Consider the following 22,695-nt stretch of genomic DNA (forward strand, 5'->3'; position numbering starts at 1 on the left):
GAGAGAGAGAGAGAGAGAGAGAGAGAGAGAGAGAGAGAGAGAGAGAGAGAGAGAGGAGAGAGGAAAAGGAGTGATCTGTGGTGCTAGCATCTAGCAGGTTAGCGGTTAGCCTTGGCTGCTTCTTTGGCTGCCAGGATGAGAGGAGTCAGACTGGATAAAGGCTTGGCCACCTTCAGGAACTGGTGCTGTGGAGGAGTGAAGAGGAGGAAGAGAGGAGAGATGGGTTTAGTTTTATTACTGGTAAAACTAGTAATGTGGTTTGATGCTCAAACCAACCTTATGCACCACACACACACTTCCCCTATCCAACCTCCCGCTCTTCCTCCCTCTCTCCCTCCCTCTATTCCTCCCTCTCTCCCTCCCTCTATTCCTCCCTCTATTCCTCCCTCTCTACCTGTAGTAGGTCTTTAGCGCTCCCTCTCTTCTCCACATCCATCTCCAGGCAGCAAGTGAGGAAGTCTCTGAAGACTGAGGACAGTTTCTCTGGGTTCTGAAGCTCTGGAGTCCCGTTGGTCGCAATCAGATACAATGCCTAGGAGATATGACAGGACAGACAGGGGCCGTTATAGACACACACAGACAGGGACACGCACACACACTCTCGCTCTCTCTCTCGCTTACCCTTAGTGGGTTCTCATTGAGGTAAGGGGGTTCTCCCTCCACCATCTCTATAGCCATGATGCCTAGAGACCAGATGTCAACTTTAGGACCGTAAGCCTTCCTGGTCACCACCTCTGGAGCCATCCAATAGGGAGTCCCCACCATGGTGCTCCTCTTACTCTGCTCTGGAGTGATCTGGGCACAGAACCCAAAGTCAGCTAGAGAGGAGAGAGAGAACACATGTTAGAATAGGACATTGCACTCAAATGCACTATATAAGGCTAAATATATGAAATGGCACAGTGGTAGTGCTACATTAGAACACAGACTATGAGCTCCCTCTGCTGGTCAAATGGAGACACTGCCCATTAATGCCCCCATCTCCAACCCCAAGTGTGTGTGTGTTACATCTCCAACCCCAAGTGTGTGTGTGTTACATACTGAGTTTCACTGATCCGTCCATTCCCAGAAGGATGTTGTCACTCTTGATATCGCGATGGATCACCTGGTTAGAATGGAGGAACTCCAAGGCCTGCAGACACTGGAGAGCGAGAGAGAGAGAGATGTACAAAAGTGCTCAAGGCATCACTTTCTGAATTAGCAAGCAGGCCGACAAGCCAGGTACACACACACACACACACACGCAGCAGCACTGACCTCCCGACACACAGCAGCGATCTGAGCCTCGTCCATACAGGTTTCAGTGACGACGTCAGTCAGAGAACCTCCAGCCAGATACTCCATCACCACCCACAGCTCCTCTCCCACCAGGTAACTACATAAACACAACAACCACACCCATGTTACCATGGTAACATCAAATATCACCACTGTACCAGTTCCTCAATGGTAAGGGGAAGATATGAGAGGGTGTGAGGGACGGTTAGGTTGTGTCTGTGTGTGAAAAAGAAGGAGCCGAAAGACAAGATGAAGATATCTACAGTGAGGAGAACAAGTATTTGATACACTGCCGATTTTGCAGGTTTTCCTACTTACAAAGCATGTAGAGGTCTGTAATTTTTATCATAGGTACACTTCAACTGTGAGAGACGGAATCTAAAACAAAAATCCAGAAAATCACATTGAATGATTTTTAAGTAATTAATTTGCATTTTATTGCATGACATAAGTATTTGATACATCAAAAAAACAGAACTTAATATTTGGTACAGAAACCTTTGTTTGCAATTACAGAGATCATACGTTTCCTGTAGGTCTTGACCAGGTTTGCACACATTGCAGCAGGGATTTTGGCCCACTCCTCCATACAGACCTTCTCCAGATCCTTCAGGTTTCGGGGCTGTCACTGGGCAATACGGACCTTCAGCTCCCTCCAAAGATGTTCTATTGGGTTCAGGTCTGGAGACTGGCTAGGCCACTCCAGGACCTTGAGATGCTTCTTATGGAGCCACTCCTTAGTTGCCCTGGCTGTGTGTTTCGGGGTTGTTGTCATGCTGGAAGACCCAGCCACGACCCATCTTCAATGCTCTTACTGAGGGAAGGAGGTTGTTGGCCAAGATCTCGCGATACATGGCCCCATCCATCCTCCCCTCAATACGGTGCAGTCGTCCTGTCCCCTTTGCAGAAAAGCATCCCCAAAGAATGATGTTTCCACCTCCATGCTTCACGGTTGGGATGGTGTTCTTTGGGTTGTACTCATCCTTCTTCTTCCTCCAAACACGGCGAGTGGAGTTTAGACCAAAAGCTCTATTTTTGTCTCATCAGACCACATGACCTTCTCCCATTCCTCCTCTGGATCATCCAGATGGTCATTGGCAAACTTCAGAGGGGCCTGGACATGCGCTGGCTTGAGCAGGGGGACCTTGCGTGCGCTGCAGGATTTTAATCCATGACGGCGTAGTATGTTACTAATGGTTTTCTTTGAGACTGTGGTCCCAGCTCTCTTCAGGTCATTGACCAGGTCCTGCCGTGTAGTTCTGGGCTGATCCCTCACCTTCCTCATGATCATTGATGCCCCACGAGGTGAGATCTTGCATGGAGCCCCAGACCGAGGGTGATTGACCGTCATCTTGAACTTCTTCTATTTTCTAATAATTGCGCCAACAGTTGTTGCCTTCTCATCAAGCTGCTTGCCTATTGTCCTGTAGCCCATCCTAGCCTTGTGCAGGTCTACAATTTTATCCCTGATGTCCTTACACAGCTCTCTGGTCTTGGCCAGTGTGGAGAGGTTGGAGTCTGTTTGATTGAGTGTGTGGAAAGGTGTCTTGTATACAGGTAACAAGTTCAAACAGGTGCGGTTAATACAGGTAATGAGTGGAGAACAGGAGGGCTTCTTAAAGAAAAACGAACAGGTCTGTGAGAGCCGGAATTCTTACTGGTTGGTAGGTGATCAAATACTTATGTCATGCAATAAAATGCAAATTAATTACTTAAAAATCATACAATGTGATTTTCTGGATTTCCGTCTCTCACAGTTGAAGTGTACCCATGATAAAAATTACAGACCTCTACATGCTTTGTAAGTAGGAAAACCTGCAAAATCGGCAGTGTATCAAATACTTGTTCTCCCCACTGTAGCTCTCACAACTAATGTGTGTGTGTTTACATCTGAAAGTGTGTGTGTGTTTGTATGCGTGTCTCACCTGTCTAGTAAACAATGTTGGGGTGTGTGTCTCACCTGTCCAGGTAGTTAACAATGTTGGGGTTCTTGTTTTCCCTCATGACCAGTATCTCGTTGATGATGAGCTCCTTCTTGGGCTGCTGCTGCAGGTTCATCTGTTTAATGGCCACCTCCTGGCCTGTAGCGATGTCTATGGCTGTATATACTGTACCTGACGCACTGGAGGGGGGAGGGAGAAGGAAAGAGAGGAGGGGAGAGAGAGACTTCTTTCATTTCAAAGTTAAGAAGTGTGTGTGTGTGTGTGTGTGTGTGTGTGTGTGTAGTGTAGACTCACCCCTGTCCAATCTTCTCGAAGCGCGTGTATTTCTTCTTGGGGTCTCCCACACTGACTATACTCCCTGAGAGGAGGGAAGTAGGGAAGAAGGGAGAGAAGTGAGGTTAATAAATGAAACAGAAAGACAGAGTGAAGAGTCAAACACACACACAGAGAGAGAGAGAGAGAGAGAGAGAGAGAGAGTGTGAGAGTGTGAGAGCGAGCAAGAGAAAGATAGAGTGAGAGAAGAGAGACAGTAACAGACAGAACATCTTGTTGAGTAGACAGGAGGAGATGAGACTGTCAGATACGAAATTTCACAGAATCACTCGGTAACTCCAGGAGATTGGGTGGTAGAGAGAGAAGAGGACCAATCAGATGCCAGGGTTGGACAGGAGGGCGGGAGGATATGTCTGAGTGACAGTTTTGTTTCTTACCAGTAGAGGGAGACCTGAGTACATCTGTGGCATGGAGTGTCACAGGATGATATAGTTGAACTAGTTATACACACACACACACACACACACACACACACACACACACACCCCTTCCCCAGTGGATTAGAGTATACACACCATTCATCACTACAGAGTACCTTACGGCACAATGACAGGAGATGGTGCCTGGGATCTGAAACCAGCAGCCAGCGCAGTTCACTTCTATTGCAACTTTCAGACCACCTGTGTGTGTGTCTGTGTGTGTGTTACTTACGTAGTTTCTCCAGTATCTCTTCATCAGACATCTTCTTCTTGCGTGTTTTGTCTGCGGGGCGTGGCACAGAGGGGCCAGGGGCAGGACTAGGGGTGGGGCTAGTGGGGGGCGTGATGGCAGAGGTGGCGCCCTCCGGAGGTGGGGGGGAGATAGGCGATGTGGCAACGTCTCTGGTGGGAGGGGATGGGAGGGGATCTATCACAGAACGAGTGTATATCTGAGGCAAAAGAGAGGGGGGGAGAGAAAGAGAGGAGGAGAGAAGGAGATAAAAGGGAGGGAGAGGGAACGGAGAGATAAGGACTGTTAGCCTTCTGAGCTATAGCTCAGTTCCTGTTCCTTATGTTACGGTGTCTGTGTGTCCCAGTCAGGTGCGCTGAGCTGCTAAATCACTGTGGCAACAGTGGCGCCATGGCAGTAGCCCTGTCTGAGACGCCACTTCAGTTCGGACCGAAAGAAAAGACCCCTCACAGCCAATCAGAGAACAGACTTCTCTACGGGATTTCTCTGGTGTGTGTATGTGTGTATGTGTGTGTGTTTTCTGTGACAACAGAGTGAACAGAGAGACAGTGTGAGTTTAGTATCTCAATTCAGCCTCCTGCTGCCGCCCATGATCGTCACACACACACACACAATGCTGAGTCTGTTAGTGAGGAGCAGCACGAGGAGAGTGTTACTTTATTTACCCTGTCTGGAGCCAGGGGGCTGAGTGTATGTGTGTGTGTATGTGTGTGTGTGTGTGTCTTACTGATTTGGTGTGTTCTGGTCGGGGAGCGACAACAGGAGGGGGCGTGGCCTCATCTTCATCCTCGTCTTCCGATACGGTTGCTATGGCGGGCGTCTCTGACACAGCCTTGGAGCTCTGAGGAGGATGTGACATCACTTCCAGTTAGCTCACTTCCTTTTCCTGTTGTTAATACTCCCTTTCCCTCCCTCCCTCTCCTTCTCCCCCTTTCTTCTCCCTACCTTCCTCCCCCTCTCTCCCCCTCTCTCTCCCCCTGACTGACTATGACTGCAGGACAGCCAGGCAGATAGTGAGCGTGAATGAAATGGGGGAAATATCCTGATTCACAGACAGTGCAGAAAGAGGGAGAGAGAAGTAGAGCCAGGGAAGAGTGCGTCTCACAGACTGTTGACCGGCACACCTCTCCATGTCTTCCTCTGCTCTCTCTTCAACCATCTCTTATCCTCTCATTCTCTCCGTTTATCCCCCGTTTCTCTCTATCCCTCCAATCATATTTGCCATTCTTCATCTAAATGCAGATGCCCTAAACACACATTGATAGCTGAGTAAACAAACAGATATGTTCGTATCAAAATGCACCCTATATAGTACACTACTTTTGACCATGGCTCATAGGGCAGAATTGTGGTGATGGACCCTGATCAAAAGTTGTGCACTATATATGGAATAGGATGCCATTTGGGACTAAAGCAGAGATGTGTCAGGAGACTTACGGCAGTGTTGGAACAGCTGTAGTTGTCTGAACTCTTGTCTGTAGAGGAGAAGGAAAACAGGATGAAGAGATCAAGTTCTGACAAATAGTGTGTGTGTTTACATGTGAATGTGTGTGTTTGTGTTTTTGTGTGTGCGTATACATGCTAGTGTGTGCGAGCATTTGTGTGCGTGTGTGTGTGTGTGTACCTGTAAAGCTCATGTATTTCTGGCTGTTGTTGGTCTCCTTGGAGTCGTAGAATTTGAGAACGTCAAGGACAGCCTGAGGATTCTTCTTCTGTTCCAGCTTAGTGATGTTAGAGGTCTGGAGCAACCGAGCCCATTGCTCCGGCATGCCCTACACACACACACGGTTAGTAACAAGACAGAGATGTCATGTCTGCAGTGGTCAGAGAACTGGGTCATATCTCCATCCTACAGTATCTCCCCCTCTCTGCCTCTCTCATTCCTCTACCTCTCATTCTCCTCTGCATCTCTCTCCCTCTACTCACTCACTCCATTCGCCTAAGATCTCCCCCTATTACAGACAGACAGAGAGGGAGAAAGAGGCAATGACGGTGGGTAATAGTGAAATAGAGAGGATGCGTCTGAAATGGTTCCATATTCCCTATACAGTGCACACATAGGTATTAGGGTGCCATTTGGGATGCAGCAGAGAGATATTAGGAGTAAGTGGAAGTATTGTGCTGTAACTAGTTAGCTTTAGAGTGAAGAAAACAGGCTAAAGTCATTCCTGCTCTAACTCAGTTATAGTACCCGAGAACAGATACTCCTACACCAGTGGCGGTCTGCTCCGTTTCAGATAAGGGAGGACAATTTGTTTTCTTTTTCTCCAAGCCAAACCGCTACACACAGCCTACATCGTTGTCACCATATTAGCTAAAGTTACGTCCTAGTCAACATAGCTAATAGAACTAACACGTTAGTAAACACGCTACAATCATGCAGTAACATTACAGTGTATATAGTCAGTAAGCAGGTACACTGGCGGGCCCCGGTGGCAATAAATTAGTTAAACCAAAAGCTTACCTTGACTTGGAAGAGTTCCAGTGTTGTGTTGGATAGTCATAGCCAGCTAGCTAACATAGCATCCCTTTGTTTGAGCAGGGTGTTTCAGTAGGCTAAAATAGCTAGCTGCATTTGCTAGCTAAGTAAGTGAAACTGAAAAAAAATGTTTTGTTTAAAACTGTTCAACTATTTTCTTTCTCTCTCTTTGAGTCAACTACTCGCCACATTTTATGCACTGCAGTGCTAGCTAGCTGTAGCTTATGCTTTCAGTACTAGATTAATTCTCTGATCCTTTGATTGGATGGACAACATGGCAGTCCATGCTGCAACAGCTCTGATTGGTTGGAGGACGTCCTCTGGAAGTTGTCATAATTACTGTGTAAATCTATGGAAGGGGGTGAGAACTATGAGCCTCCTAGGTTTTGTATTGAAGTCAATGTACTCAGAGGAGGACGGAAGCTAGCTGTCCTCCGGCTACACCATGGTGCTACCCTACAGAGTGCTGTTGAGGCTACTGTAGACCTTCTTTGCAAAATAGTGTGTTTTAATCAATTATTTGGTGACATGATTATATTTAGTATAGTTTTATCTAAAAAATATATATATTTATTAATGAAATTCCCTCCAATGAGGAGCCTCCACTGTCCTACACAGGCCATAGTTGATCAGCTGAATCATAGTTAAACACCCTACTAGATACAGACCCTAGATCTAGAGCACTTCCAGATACAGACCCTAGATCTAGAGCACATAGACAGACCCTAGTAGAGCATAGATGTAGAGCACATAGACTCACTGTGAACTCTCCAGTGACTGCATCGAAGCCCACGTGGATGGTGTGTTCAAAATCAGAAGGCAGAGAGATCTCCGGACGCTCCTTCTTCTTGTTGGCTGAGAGAGAGAAGGGGGAGAGAGAGATAAAGAGGGAGAGAGAGAGAGAGAGAGAGAGAGAGAGAGTGAGAGTGAGAGAAAGAGATAAAATTAGGAGAGAAATGGAGAGAGGAGAGAAAGAGGGAGCATATTGTTAGAGGCAGCAGCAGAGTCTCGAGAGACACCCCCCGAGGCTCATGGGAAGGCTAACCATGCAAGCTACCGCAAGGTATCCTGGGGGATTTGGATGTCTGTCATATTCCCCCTTGTTACCTCCCTTCGTTGCACACACGCACAGTCTTGCACAGTTGCACACATACAGGACTCACTCTTGTCTCCTCCTCCTGTCAGGATGGACCTGATGGAACGATCTTTCTTCTTCCTGTCCTCTGGGTTGGGGGGGAGGGGCTTGGAGCCATGGGGGGCGGGATCTTTGATGCAGGAGCCAATCAGAGTGCTGGTGTTCCTCATGGGTGGGGCTGGGGGCTTGTCCTCAATGTCCCCATTATCAGACATCTTCACCAATCACACACCGGCTGCTGCTGGAACAACCAATCAACATTAGGTCACAGAACATTACCAGTCTACCAGCCTATCAACTAACATGACATTTGTCCACTAGCCAATCAACTGACAAAACATTTAGCCTATCAGCTGACAGGACAACACCAGTCCACTAGCCTGTCAGCTGACAGAACATTAGTACTCTAGCCAATTAGCTGACAGAACATTATTCCACTAGCCCATCAGCTGAGAGAGCATTAGTCGACTAGCCTATCAGCTAACAGGACACAGGTAGGAGAGCTACCAGTCCATAGTTCACTAGCTGGCATTCTGTTTGATCTGCAAACACACACATGATTTACAGGCCAGTTTCCCAGAAACAGAGTGTGTGTGTGCACGCTGCAAACACTGAGTCACAATCCAGGAAGAGAAAGACACACACTACCCTGCTGCCTCTGCTCACACACTCATTATAAGAGGCATTGAACTGAGGAGAGAAAGGAAGAAGCTAATGACTGGTTGTAGCACAAAAATGGCACACACATGAAGTCATTGACATAGCTAACCTGCTATAGTGAATGCGCTGGTGGACACACTCTACCAAAGGGAGGGAAGACAGACTGACTGACTGACTGACTGACTGACTGACTGACTGACTGACTGACTGACTGACTGACTGACTGACTGACTGACTGACTGACTGACTGACTGACTGACTGACTGACTGACTGACTGTGTGTGTGTGTGTGTGTGTGTGTATATATATATATATATATATATATATAGCTTACCAGGAAAAACATCCAAAAGGACTAATTCAAGGTAGAAAGTTGGTGAACTAAACAAAAAAAACTCAGATTTACTTATTTTTGCTCACTTTAATCCATTCTACAGGAGAAGAACAGAGTTCATGTCGTCTCAATGCAGGAATGAATCATACAGTCCACACGGTAAGTAATGTGACATTTACATCTGGTACACTGACCTCATCATACCTCAGGGTTAGTGTAACAGAGTTAAGATCGTATACCGTAACTCAACAGCTTGAAATGTCTCCCTTCGTGCCGCTGATTTGCTAGCTTTTCGTTGGTGTAGCTGGCTAAGCCGTTATCAGGCGGGCGGTCTCTCGTTTGCGAACCACTTGTTGGAGCCCAGTAAGAGGACTGGGACAATGAAGGAAGCTACAGTATACTTCTAAGCAGGCACAGTGACGCCTGTGTTACATTAGCAGTGGCTAGGTTCTGTCTGGCCTTACCTCGATCTGTCTGTCTGTCAGGCTGGAACTCTGATCTTGGATTCTGCTTCTGTCTCCTCAGTGTTCCTCTAACTGCAACAGCTAGTCCAAGTCCAAATACCATGCAGTGTGTGGGGGAGAGAGTTTGTGTGTGTGAAAGAATGTGAGTATGTGTGTGTGAGGTTCCGTGCCGAAGTGTTTGGACTTGAGTTCTGCTCTGCTGCCTTTTTAGTCATAATGAGGTCACAGCCTGTGATGTCAGAACGAGTCATGGGGTAGGAGGTGGGGTTTGTGGCTCACACACACATGTCATGGAAGTGTGAAACTACAGTATATTTGTCACACAAACACTATACAATCACACACACCTCTTCACATACATAGCTCTGGTGACGAAGAGAGCAGCTGGCCACAAGGTGGGATCACACACACACTTCATAGGGTTCTGGAATTCTAGAGCACCTTCGTCACCTCCTCCCTTCTTTCCATCCTCCCTCCCTCCTTCAGACAGACATCAAACACATCCTCCCCTGTCTCACCCCCCCCACCCCACCCAATTCCTCCTCTGTCGAGCAGACACAAGGGAGGTCTCACATTTCAGACTCCACTGTCAGTTTACACACACAACCCTGTCATCACACATCACCCTACTAACACACACCACAACACACACATTGAGCAGAAGAGCTCTGGGAAAGTGACTAATAAAAGGTACAACCTGAGCTACGACCCAAATGGCACCCTATTCCCTTTAGAGTGCACAACTTTTGACCAGGGCCCATAGAGCTCCAGTCAAAAGTAGTACACTATGTAGGGAATAGGGTGCCACTTGAGATGCATCTCTGGTGCTTTCCCCTGACTGAGCTGACGCTATAGATATCAAACAAGGTTGGATTCAGATTACAACCCTGTCTCACCCCTCACCCCCGTCTGACAAATTATGTTATTTTGTGACTAATTTTAGAAAGTACAAAACACACACGCATTGTTTTGTTGTCTGACAGAGAGCTACAGTGGGTTAGCCTGTTGGTGTTCCTCCCTGCTGATCATCCGAATTAGCTAAACCTCCAAAGCCTGCAGGGGAGGGGAGGCCTCTATACACCAAGCCCAGAAGACCTCACCATCCCTGGGAAGTTCAGGAAACAGAGACCCCCTCCTGGTGGAGCTAATGACTATACAGATCGAGCCTACACGACTGTTCACTCATCATTTTGTGTGTGTGTGTGTGTGTGTGTGTGTGTGTGTGTGTGTGTGTGTTTGTGTGAGATACAATTATTTTTAACAAAAGAAAGAACAATAGAAAGAGAAAAAAGAAAGAAAGGAAGCAAGAAAGCGAGAAAGATGGGGGGAAAGAAAGAGATAAAATAGTATTCCTGTCCCACCATGTTAATGAGCCAGCCCCCAGGGCAGAGAGAGACAGACTTCAAATGTATATTTTACCATATTTTAATGTCTCACACACACACACACACCAGGTTTCAGTCTTTCAAGTAGATGAGAGCAGACTATTCTCTCTGATACATTAGCTTCTTGGTTTATTTAAATTCTCAAACAAAGTGGAACACAGATTGGAATTATCATAATTGTCATGAAAAGATATCAATGTAATCACAACTTAATCACAACGTAATCATGCTTTTATCATCTAAGAAATATAGCTAAAGTCAAGTCTTATTTCAAGTCACTGATCTGGAGAAAATTATACATGCTTTTGTTTCCTAACGCCTAGATTACTGTAACTCTTTGTATACACTCTTTGTCAATCAATCACTCCATTGTCTACAGTTAGTTCAAAATGCTGCTGCTCGCTCAGCTTTTAACAGGCACTAGAAAATGTAACCATGTCAGCTTCTCTGGCTACCAGTCACTTTTAGAATAGAGGCGGCGCTCCTAGTGGCCGGGGACTTGAATGCAGGGAAACTTAAATCCGTTTTACTGAATTTCTACCAGCATGTTACATGTGCAAACATAAAAAATAAAAATAAACTCTAGACCACCATTACTCCACACACAGAGACGCGTACAAAGCTCTCTCTCGCCCTCCATTTGGCAAATCTGACCATAATTATATCCTCCTGATTCCTGCTTACAAGCAAACACTAAAGCAGGAAGTACCAGTGACACGCTCAATACGGAAGTGGTCAGATGACGCAGATGCTAAGCTACAGGACTGTTTTGCTAGCAGACTGGAATATGTTCCAGGACTCATCCGATGGCATTGAGGAGTATACCACATCAGTACGTTGTCCCCACAGTGACCGTACGTACATACCCCAACCAGAAGCCATGGAATACATGCAACATCCGCACTGAGCTAAAAGGGTAGAGCTGCCGCTTTCAAGGAGCGGGACTCTAACCCGGACGCTTACAAGAAATCCCGCTATGCCCTCAGACGAACCATCAAACAGGCAAAGCGTAAATACAGGACTAAGATTGAATCGTACTACACCAGCTCTGATGCTCGTTGGATGTGGCAGGGTTTGCAAACTATTACGTACTACAAAGGGAAGCCCTGCTGCGAGCTGCCCAGTGACACAATCCTACCAGACGAGCTAAACGACTTCTATGCGCGCTTCGAGGCAAGCAACACTGAAGCATGCATGAGAGCACCAGCTGTTCCGGACGACTGTGTGATCACGCTCACCATAGCCGATGTGAGTAAGATCTTTAAACAGGTCAACATTCACAAGGCTGCAGGGCCAGACGGATTACCAGGACGTGTACTCCGAGCATGCTCTGACCAACTGGCAAGTGTCTTCACTGACATTTTTCAACCTGTCCCTGGCCGAGTCTGTAATACCTACATGTTTCAAGCAGACCACCATAGTCCCTGTGCCCAAGAACACCAAGGTAACCTTCCTAAATGACTACCGACCCGTAGCACTCACATCTGTAGCCATGATGTGCTTTGAAAGGCTGGTCATGGCTCACATCAACACCATCATCCTAGAAACCCTAGACCCTCTCCATTTTGCACACCGCCCCAACAGATCCACAGATTATGCAATCTCTATTGCACTCAACACCGCCCTTTCCGACCTGGACAAAAGGAACACCTACGTGAGAATGTTGTTAATTGACTACAGCTCAGCGTTCAACACCATAATGCCCTCAAAGCTCATCACTAAGCTAAGGACCCTGGGACTAAACACCTCCCTCTGCAACTGACTGGATCCTGGACTTCCTGACGGGCCGCCCCCAGGTGGTAAGGGTAGGCAACAACACATCTGCCACGCTGATCCTCAACACAGGGGCCCCTCAGGGGAGCGTACTTAGTCCCCTCCTATACTCCCTGTTCACCCATGACTGCGTGGGCAAGCACGACTCCAACACCATCATTAAGTTTGCAGACGACACAACGGTGGTAGGCCTGATCACCGACAACGATGAGACAGCCTATAGGGAGGAGGTCAGAGACCTGGAAGTGTGGTGCCAGGACAACAACCTCTCCCTCAACGTGATCAAGACAAAGGAGATGATTGTGGACTACAGGAAAAGGAGGGCCGAGCACGCCCCCATTCTCATTGACGGGGCTGTAGTGGAGCAGGTTGAGAGCTTCAAGTTCCTTGGTGTCCACATCACCAACAAACTATCATGGTCCAAACACACCAAGACAGTCGTGAAGAGGGCACGACAACGCCCATTCCCCCTCAGTAGACTAAAAAGATTTGGCATGGGTCCTCAGATCCTCAAAGAGTTATACAGCTGCACCATCCTGACTGGTTGCATCACTGTCTGGTATGGCAACTGCTCGGCCTCCGACCGCAAGGCGCTACAGAGGGTAGTGCGTACGACCTAGTACATCACTGGGGCCAAGCTTCCTGCCATCCAGGACCTCTATACCAGGCGGTGTCAGAGGAAGGCCCTAAAAAAAAGACTCCAGACACCCTAGTCATAGACTGTTCTCTCTGCTACCGCACGGCAAGCTGTACCGGAGCGCCAAGTCTAGGTCCAAATTGACCCCCCAACCTTTTTTTTTTACGCTGCTGCTACTCGCTGTTTATTATCTATGCATAGTCACTTTACCCCTACCTACATGTACACTACCGTTCAAAAGTTTGGGGTCACTTAGACATTTCCTCGTTTTCGATAGAAAAGTAATTATTTTGTCCATTAAAATAACATCAAATTGACCAGAAATACAGTGTAGACATTGTTAATGTTGTAAATGGCTTGTAATGGAATATCTACATAGGCCCATTATCAGCAACCAACAGTCCTGTGTTCCAATGGCACGTTGTGTTTGCTAATCCAAGTTTATAATTTTAAAAGGCTAATTGATCATTAGAAAACCCTTTTGCAATTATGTTAGCACAGCTGAAAACTGTTGTGCTGTTTAAAGAAGCAATCAAACTGGCCTTTTTGAGACTAGTTGAGTATCTGGAGCATCAGCAATTGTGGGTTCCATTACAGGATCAAAATGGCCAGAAACAAATAACTTTCTTCTGAAAGTTCAGTCTATTCTTGTTCTGAGAAATGAAGGCTATTCCATGCGAGAAATTGCCAAGAAACTGAAGATCTTGTACAACGCTGTGTACTACTCCCTTCACAGAACAGCGCAAACTGGCTCTAACCAGAATAGAAAGAGGAGTGGGAGGCCCCAGTGCACAACTGAGCAAGAGGACAAATACATTAGAGTGTCTAGTTTGAGAAACAGACGCCTCACAGGTCCTCAACTGGCAGCTTCATTAAATAGTACCCGCAAAACACCAGTCTCAACATCAACAGTGAAGGAGGCGACTCCGGCATGCTGACCTTCTAGGCAGATTTGCAAAGAAAAAGACATATCTCAGACTGGCCAATAAAAAGAAAAGATTAAGATGGGCAAAAGAACACAGACACTGGACAGAGGAAGATTGGAAAAAAGTGTTATGGACAGACGAATCGAAGTTTGAGGAGTTCGGATCACAAAGAAGAACATTTGTGAGACGCAGACCAAATGAAAAGATGGTGGAGGAGTGCTTGATGCCATCTGTCAAGCATGGTGGACGCAATGTGATGGTCTGGGGGTGCTTTGGTGGTGGTAAAGTGGGAGATTTGTACAGGGTAAAAGGGATCTTGAAGAAGGAAGGCTATCACTCCATTTTGCAACGCCATGCCATACCCTGTGAACGGCGCTTGATTGGAGCCAATTTCCTCCTACAACAGGACAATGATCCAAATCACAGCTTCAAACTATGCAATAACTATTTAGGGAAGAAGCAGTCAGCTGGTATTCTGTCTATAATGGAGTAGCCAGCACAGTCACCGGATCTCAACATTATTGAGCTGTTGTGGGAGCAGCTTGACCGTATGGTACGTAAGAAGTGCCCATCAAGCCAATCCAAGTTGTGGGAGGTGCTTCAGGAAGCATGGGGTGAAATCTCTTCAGATTACCTCAACAAATTGACAACTAGAATGCCAAAGGTCTGCAAGGCTGTAATTGCTGCAAATGGAGGATTCTTTGATGAAAGCAAAGTTTGAAGGACACAATTATTATTTCTATTAAAAATCATTATTTCTCAATGACTACATTTCCTATGCATTTTGCTATATTTCCTATTCAAACTCATTTCATGTATGTTTTCATGGAAAACAAGAACATTTCTAAGTGACCCCAAACATTTGAACGGTGGTGTACATATTACCTCAATTACCTCGACTAACCTGTACCCCCACACATTGACTCGGTACCGGTAACCCCTGTATATAGCCTCGTTATTGTTATTTTATTGTTGCTCTTTTCTTTTTTTAGTTTATTTAGTAAATATTTTTCTTAACTCTTTAAAACTGCATTGTTGGTTAAGGGCTTGTAAGTAAGCGTTTCACGGTAAGGTGTTGTATTTGGCGCATGTGACAAATACAATTTGATTTGATTTGAGATTTTAACACTTTATTAATCACGTTTAAGGCTAGGCTCGGTTTAGCCCCCATCCTATATATCAGCCTGAGATCCTCTGGCAGGGCACTGTTGACCATTCCAAAGTCTAGGTTGAAAATTAAAGGAGACCAGGCATTTGCCATTAGGGCCCCTAGACTTTGGAATGGTCTGCCAGAGGAGATCAGGCTTGCAGATTCAGTGCCTCTTTTTAAATCCCTGCTGAAAACACACGTTTATAAAGATGCTTTTATTGTATGACTTCAATATATGCTTTTAATTAGCTTTCTTTTTTTCCATTCTCCTTCCTCCTGTCTTTGTTTCTTTGTTAGTACTTTTATTTTATTATTTTATGATGAAAAGCACTTTGTTACTTCTATTGAAAAGCGCTATACAAATAAATTATTATCATTATTATAATGACTGTATGAATAATATGTATGAGGACAGAATGCTTATTATTTGAAACTCCCACTCCCAGGAGTCCCACAACAGGCCCAAGCAGATGGCAGAGAGGACACGGCCAAACACACAATTAGAGAGAGAGAGAGAGCGAGAGAGAGAGCAGCATAGCACCTGCTGGCTGGCTGGGGGGGGGGGGGGGGGGTACTTTTTCGCATGAGTGAGAAACAAGCCAAGCCTGAACTGGACATGCAGTTAGAGACAGCGAGATGTTGAGAGAGGTGAGTGAGAAGGTATAGAGAGAAAAAAAATAGGTTATGGTCCTGCCATAGCGCACTGTCCTGCCCCCTCTGGTTGCCTGGGGTTACAGTGTTGATGGATGGACAGTGTCAGGAAGACACTCTATTCACATACACACACAATTCAAATTACCCAACTCACACAGAACAAAACCCGAGAGCTCTTGCTCTCTCTCCTTCTCTTTCCCTCCCCCCTCGCTCTCTCACACACGTCACCTCGTCTCACTACAGGCACTCCACCATGCAGAACGGATGACAATTGATTCCAAGAGACATACCTTGTGTGTGTGTACCAGCTGGTCTATGATACTGCATGTTCTCTCAAGCCTAAGAGCAGGAAATGAAGCCAAACAGAGAAAATCAACAACCCTCTCTCAACCATGACCGACCGACTACATCACCATCATCACGACCAACAACATCACCATGACAACCAACCACCCCACCATCATCACCATGACCGACAAACTATACTGAACAAAAATATAAATGCAACATGCAACAATTTCAACAATTTTACAGTTCATATAAGGAAATATGAATATAATCTATGGATTTCACATGACTGGGAATGCAGATATGCATCTGTTGGTCACAGATGCATAAAAAAAAAATGGGCCTCACAATGGGCCTCAGGATCTCGTCATGGTATTTCTGTGCATTCAAATTGCCATCGATAAAATGCAATTGTGTTCGTTGTCTGTAGTTTATGCCTGCCCATACCATAACCCCACCGGCACCATGGGGCACTCTGTTCACAACGTTGACATCAGCAAACCGCTTGCCCACACGACGCTATACACCAGGTCTGTGGTCGTGAGGCCGGTTGGACGTACTGACAAATTCTCTAAAACGATGTTGGAGGCGGCTTATGGTAGAGAAATTAACATTCAATTCTCTGGCAACAGCTCTGGTGGACATTCCTGCAGTCAGCATGCCAATTTCACGCTCTCTCAAAACTTGAGACATCTGTGGCATTGTGACCTTTCATTGTCCCCAGCACAAGGTGCACCTGTGTAATGATCATGCTGTTTAATCATCTTATTGATATGCCACACCTGTCAGTTGGATGGATTATCTTGGTAAAGGAGAAATGCTCACTAACAAGGATTTAAACAAATTGGTACACAAAATTTGAGAGAAATAAGCTTTTTGTGCGTATGGAAAATATCTGGGATCTTTTATTTCAGCTCATGAAACATGGGACCAGCACTTTACATGTTGCGTTTATATTTTTGTTCAGTGCAGATCACCATGACGACCAACTATATCACCATCATCACCATGACCGACCAACTACATCACCATCATTACCATGACCGAACTGGACTAACACATATTGTCCAAACAGTTGTTGATTATTCCTTCAATAACTAAGTGGGTGGAAAGAGAGTGAGGGATGGAGGGAAGCAGAGACAGAGAAGAAACTAAGAGGTGATTGTCAAATAGATGTACTTATTTTATTTCACTGGAGGACATTAAGTGCTTTCAATCCCAAGATGCTTTGGAGCCCGGCACTGTGAGAGGTCTGTCCTCCTAATAACTCTAAGTGAGCTTAATGTCAGCTTAAGAGAAACACACAGCAGCCAGTGTTGATAAATCAGTGTGTGTTGGCATCTTAAAAATGTCGACCTGAGGAGGCTTTTAGATACATTTTAACATACACCCTGGCTATGTGTGTGTGTGTTTTGGAATTGATGATGACAACAGTCAAGATTCCTAGTGTGCTCATAGGGCATATCCTAGTGCATGTTTGTGTAGGTTCAAGTTTATGACTAGCCTTCCCCACCTTTCATCAATGCACTGTGTGTGTGTGTGTGTGTGTGTGTGTGTGTGTGTGTGTGTGTGTGTGTGTGTGTGTGTGTGTGTGTGTCCCGGCTCTCCATGGGTGCCTAGAGATGATATCACAGGAATCTAGTCGCCAGCAGATTCTTAGGGTGGGGTGCATCCCAACATTATGTTGTGGCTCCCCCTTTTCCTCTCGTCCTTGACACTCCATCACCATGACATCATTATGAGTTCCACCAGGCGATTGTTTGAATCACAAAGAGGAAAAAGATCCATCTTCTTTCTCTCTTTCTTTCTGTCTCCCTTTGCATCGCTCCCTTTTCATCTGCTGTCCATTCGTTTAACCGTGCCTAGAGAGATGCTCACACTGACCGAGTTCTCCTTTACCACTGAAGATTTGTGTGTATGCACGTTGAGGAGGGAAGGGGGGTGAGATGGATAGAGGAGTAGAAAGCAAGGGAGTGAAGCAGAGAGAATGAGAACAATGCCTGTCCTGAGGAATACTAGGAGCTCCATTATTCACAAGAAACTGTTTGAAGCTGATCCCTATTTTACCCCCTCTACCCCTTGCCCTCTTTCCTTCTCTCTCTTCCTCTCCCTATTTATTTTTCTCTGAGAAAAAAGGGAAGGGTGTGTGAGAGAGAGAGAATTGAAAGAGAGCTGTGAGCCACTTTGACTAGTCTAAGTACCCCACACATAAACTCTCTCTCCTTCTCCCCCTCTCCGTGCCTGTCAAGAGTAAACTACAGGGAGAGGGCTGGTCAGTGACCTCACCACTGAACTACTCACTCCTCATATGATAACTATTAAACACAGAGCTAGACCAGACACACACACATACAGGTATGAGGGTCTCTGCCCACCAGCTGTCTGGCCCCGCCCACCAAGCCAATCACCAAGGCAACACCATAAATAATGCATGTTGCAAAGCCTGCTGGGAGCCCAGGCTGCTCCACCCCCGAGAAAACGAATGATATAACTAGACGTGTGTGTGTGTGTGTGTGTGTGTGTGTGAGTGAGAGAGAACAAAACAAAAGTTCAGCATGGTAGCAGGAGGCCCTTAACTAGTCAACTGGTAAATATTTAAACTCCAAGCATTGTTATGGTTTTATAAATGCATTGTATGCACACGTGTGTGTATATGTGTGTCTTCACTGAGTATTGTTAGCTGCAGAGCTGTCTGTGATTGTTAGCAGATCTCCTGTCACACACACAGAGAGAGAGAGAGAGAGAGAGAGAGAGAGAGAGAGAGAGAGAGAGAGAGAGAGAGAGAGAGAGAGACAGAGAGACAGAGAGACAGAGAGACAGAGAGACAGAGAGGTGTAAAATAGCCAGCAACTCTCTCAGACGCACTTAAACCTTTAGCCTGTCACTAACCTGCTGGCTAGTCTTTCAACACATTGGTGTAGCCAGCTAACCAGTTAGCCAGCTAGCATGATAGCCAGTTAGCTTCATTGCCAATTAGCCTGATATAGACACATTCCCATCTAGCATGATCACCAATTATCCAGCTAGCATGATAGCCAAAGAGAGATCAAATAAGGACTTCTTCCACATTCTAACTGACTGTAGCAAACTACCTTTTTGCCACCAAACTATCCCTTTAACAAAACACTATCCCTTTAACACTAAACTAACACCCAAAATATCCCTTTAACGGCAAACGATCCTACTCCATACAGTTTGTGTTCCCCTGCTCAGACGTTGCATGCATCAACCAATGGTTGCGTGCCACGTCATCGACTGTGCAGTCAGGCACCAGATTGCTATAACATATGATGTGGTTAGCTGATACGTAAAATACCTACCCAGGCCTTGTAAGATCTGGCATGAGTCAGCAACGTCTGAGCAGGGGAACACAACCTATCTATTTAACACCCAAACTATCCCTTTAACACCAAACTATCATACTCCTCAGACTCCAGACAGACATGCCACCACACCGCCAGCCGACCAGATGCCAAACCAGCAGGGTGTGTGTGTGTGTATTTGAGAGGATAACGGCTATCAATGGAGGTCATCTGAGGTAGAGAAAACAGCTACATTAATATAATAATAATAATAATAATAATATGCCATTTAGCAGACGCTTTTATCCAAAGCGACTTACAGTCATGCGTGCATACATTTTTTTGGTGTACGGGTGGTCCCGGGGATCGAACCCACTACCTTGGCGTTACAAGCGCCGTGCTCTACCAGCTGAGCTACAGAGGACCACCACATATAGAGAGGTGGTGAGATTTACTGCAGCTGTTCACACATTCACACTCTAAGTGAGAAAAAAAGAGAGAAAGAGAGAGCGCGAGAGGACTTAACTACAGGTCCATATGGTCAGCAGCAGGATGTGAATTTAAAGGTGATTTAAATCAGTGATTAGTGCTAATGCAGCACTACCAGTCACTGGGTGGGTGTGTATGTGTGTGTGTGTGTGTGTGTGTGTATGTCTATGTGTATGTGTGTGTGTGTATATGTCTATGTGTGTGTCTGTGTGTGTGTGTAGAGGGAAAAAGAGAGTGGGGAGACACAGACAGACAGTGAGAGAGAGAAAGACACAGACAGACAGACAGACAGTGAGAGAGAGACAGACAGACAGACAGACAGACAGACACAGACAGACAGACAGACAGACAGACAGACAGACAGACAGACAGACAGACAGACAGACAGACAGACAGATTTATAGTTGATAGTATTAGTATTCCTTCAGTGGACAGGTTAGCTCTGATGCCAGCATTCTGTTCTCTACAGTACTACACTAGAAGGAGAGAGCACAGGGTAGATTTTGTTTAACAGAAATAATCACTCCCTCTGTGTGTGTGTGTGTGTGTGTGTGTGTGTGTGTGTGTGTGTGTGTGTGTGTGTGTGTGTGTGAGAGTGTAAATAGAGAGAGCAAACACACACACACACACACACACCTTGCAGACATGATTAAACCTTGGACTGGCTAAAGTGTCCAACCCTAAACAGTCTGCAGGGTATAAATACCTGGCTGGTGCCAGGTGAGAGACAAGGCAGCCAGAAAGACCACACACACTTTTTCTTACCCCCTTCACACCCCCACATCCTACAACGTCTCTTCATATCACATTGAATAGGCTAATCATAATATTATTACACTGTTTTTACACTTGTACATAACATGCGCCCACCCCCTTTCCTCCCATGCAGACAGACAGGTGTCCAGTCAGCCAATCACATCTCACTTATTCCTCTACATATTGATGCCATTAAACTTTTATGGGGCATGAAGGTCAATGTTGACTCAGTCTCATTAACAGAACGGAGACAAGACCAGTGCTGATAGAGACGACACTAAGATGGGGCTAGATCCCAAATAGAACACTATTCCCTATATAGTGCACTACCTTTGACCAGAGCCCCCAACATAGGAAAAAGGGTGCCATTTGGGACGTAAACTGTGTTGTTTCCCCAACCCAGATTAGCCTAGTTTTCTTTGTTAGCTTGTTATTCCTGATGTGTCATTTATTCAAAAGTGCCAAGTCAGACTGAGTGAAGGCTGTGGAGCACTGTGTCACTAATCAGACAGCTACAGCCACGCTTATCTAGCCTACCCCTTCTCTCTCTATTTCTTCCTGTCTTTTTCTCTTTCTGTCTGTCGGTCTCTCCCTCACTCGCTCTTTTCTACCCTCTCTGTCTCTCTATTCTCTGTCTGTGTGTGTGGCTGTGTCTCTGTATGTGTGTGTTTCTGTCTGTCTGTCTGTCGGTCTGTCTCGCTCCCCAGTTAGTGCTATCCGGGATCCTTGGGACGTACCTACCCTAAACCCTCATCTTAACCCCTACCTTTACCATACCCCTTACCCAACCCTAACCATTTCAAATGTCAACTTCAATGGGGTAGGGACACCAGAAGGATCGCAAGGACCCCCTCCCCTCTCTCTGTCTATGACGCATAATGATTAGTTTCACATCTTTCTCCTAAAGACATTAAATAAATGAACATGTCTGTATTAAAAGGTATATACTCTGTAATATCTAGCCTAGACTATACATGAGATCAGAAAATGTTATCCATGACATTTTCATTCAGGCGACCATCACACGGAGTTTATTTAATTCAAATGATAACTGTATATTCCCAAATGTTTCATTCATACCGGTCGACCCTGAAGCGACAGACAACTGGTCCACACACACACACACACACACACACACACACACACACACACACACACACACACACACACACACACACAAATAATGTCTGGAGCTCCACCACTGCTCAACACCACCACACACATAAAGCACCTTGTTCCTTTCTTCCAGGGACAAAATCGGTGTAACGATAAATCTGCGTCGCGGCCCTAAGTCCAACCACTGATATAGCTACTGTATGTACGGTCCCTTGCCGTACAGTGTTGCGCCGTGAGCACGCTCCTCTTGTCTGTCTGGCGGTAACAGTCCTGTAATGTACCGGTAAAGGAAGGTACAACTGAAAAGACTGTCATGCCCGGTTCTGTCTGTGGATAAAGGAATAGGAGAAACTCACCTCTCGCCGTGTCTTTTGAAAAATTATTGATGGCGATCCGTTCTCTTTGCCAGCACTCACACACATGCATTCGCACAAGTCACTTCAGTTTTCTCTTTCTGCCCAATTTGCCAAACCCTTCTTCTATCGCTCTGCCCAGGCTCTGCCAATCCCTGGCTATTGTCAGACACACCCCACCCTGCTACATAGCAACGCCCGCCCACTACACTCGTTTCTGGTATGCCAGTGGTCAGGCTGAAGCTCAGTCGTGTGCTTATTGGTCTGTCTGGCTGTTTGTTTCACTGGGAGGTGGGGTGGGTCTCACCATGGTTAATGTTTATATCGCTTCCTATCCTTGAGTCCTTCTCTCCTTGTGCCCACTTTATCCATCTGTAGGCTACAGACTTGACAGGTGCAGAGGTCAATCACTGGGCCGGATTTTACATTAGCCTTATTCAGATATATCATCAGCATCATTTATCATCAGACTAATCACAGCATCTGCTGAAGGAGAGCATATAAGGAAAGGAGGAGAGAAAAGTGTGTGTAATTGAGTGAGGGTGATGGGCATAGACATAGGCCTGTCTCA

General features: G+C 45.9%; 1 protein-coding gene across 5 annotated transcripts; it reads right to left on the reverse strand.

Annotated features, from left to right (window-relative positions):
* Positions 1-6: 6 nt before the first annotated feature.
* LOC121567877 (serine/threonine-protein kinase PAK 1) lies at positions 7-22,278 on the reverse strand. Of its 5 annotated transcripts, XM_045220353.1 has the most exons (15): positions 22,128-22,278; positions 16,111-16,159; positions 7,866-8,075; positions 7,463-7,557; positions 5,848-5,995; positions 5,661-5,698; positions 4,951-5,064; positions 4,206-4,422; positions 3,516-3,579; positions 3,239-3,400; positions 1,258-1,375; positions 1,042-1,141; positions 622-818; positions 395-532; positions 7-185 (listed from the first exon to the last, which is right to left on the reverse strand). In XM_045220353.1, exons 3-15 carry the CDS (start codon positions 8,050-8,052, stop codon positions 99-101), a joined length of 1,665 nt encoding a protein of 554 aa, XP_045076288.1. In that variant the 5' UTR covers positions 8,053-8,075; positions 16,111-16,159; positions 22,128-22,278; the 3' UTR covers positions 7-98. The 5 variants fall into 5 exon arrangements, with proteins under 5 accessions (XP_045076288.1, XP_041734160.2, XP_045076283.1 ...); XM_041878226.2 differs by lacking the exon at positions 16,111-16,159; XM_045220348.1 differs by lacking the exon at positions 16,111-16,159 and having other exon boundaries at positions 7,866-8,078.
* Between the last annotated feature and the right edge of the window lie 417 nt (positions 22,279-22,695).

The sequence above is a fragment of the Coregonus clupeaformis genome, chromosome 6 (genome assembly GCF_020615455.1).
Source record: "Coregonus clupeaformis isolate EN_2021a chromosome 6, ASM2061545v1, whole genome shotgun sequence".
In the NCBI taxonomy this organism is placed as follows: domain Eukaryota; kingdom Metazoa; phylum Chordata; class Actinopteri; order Salmoniformes; family Salmonidae; genus Coregonus; species Coregonus clupeaformis.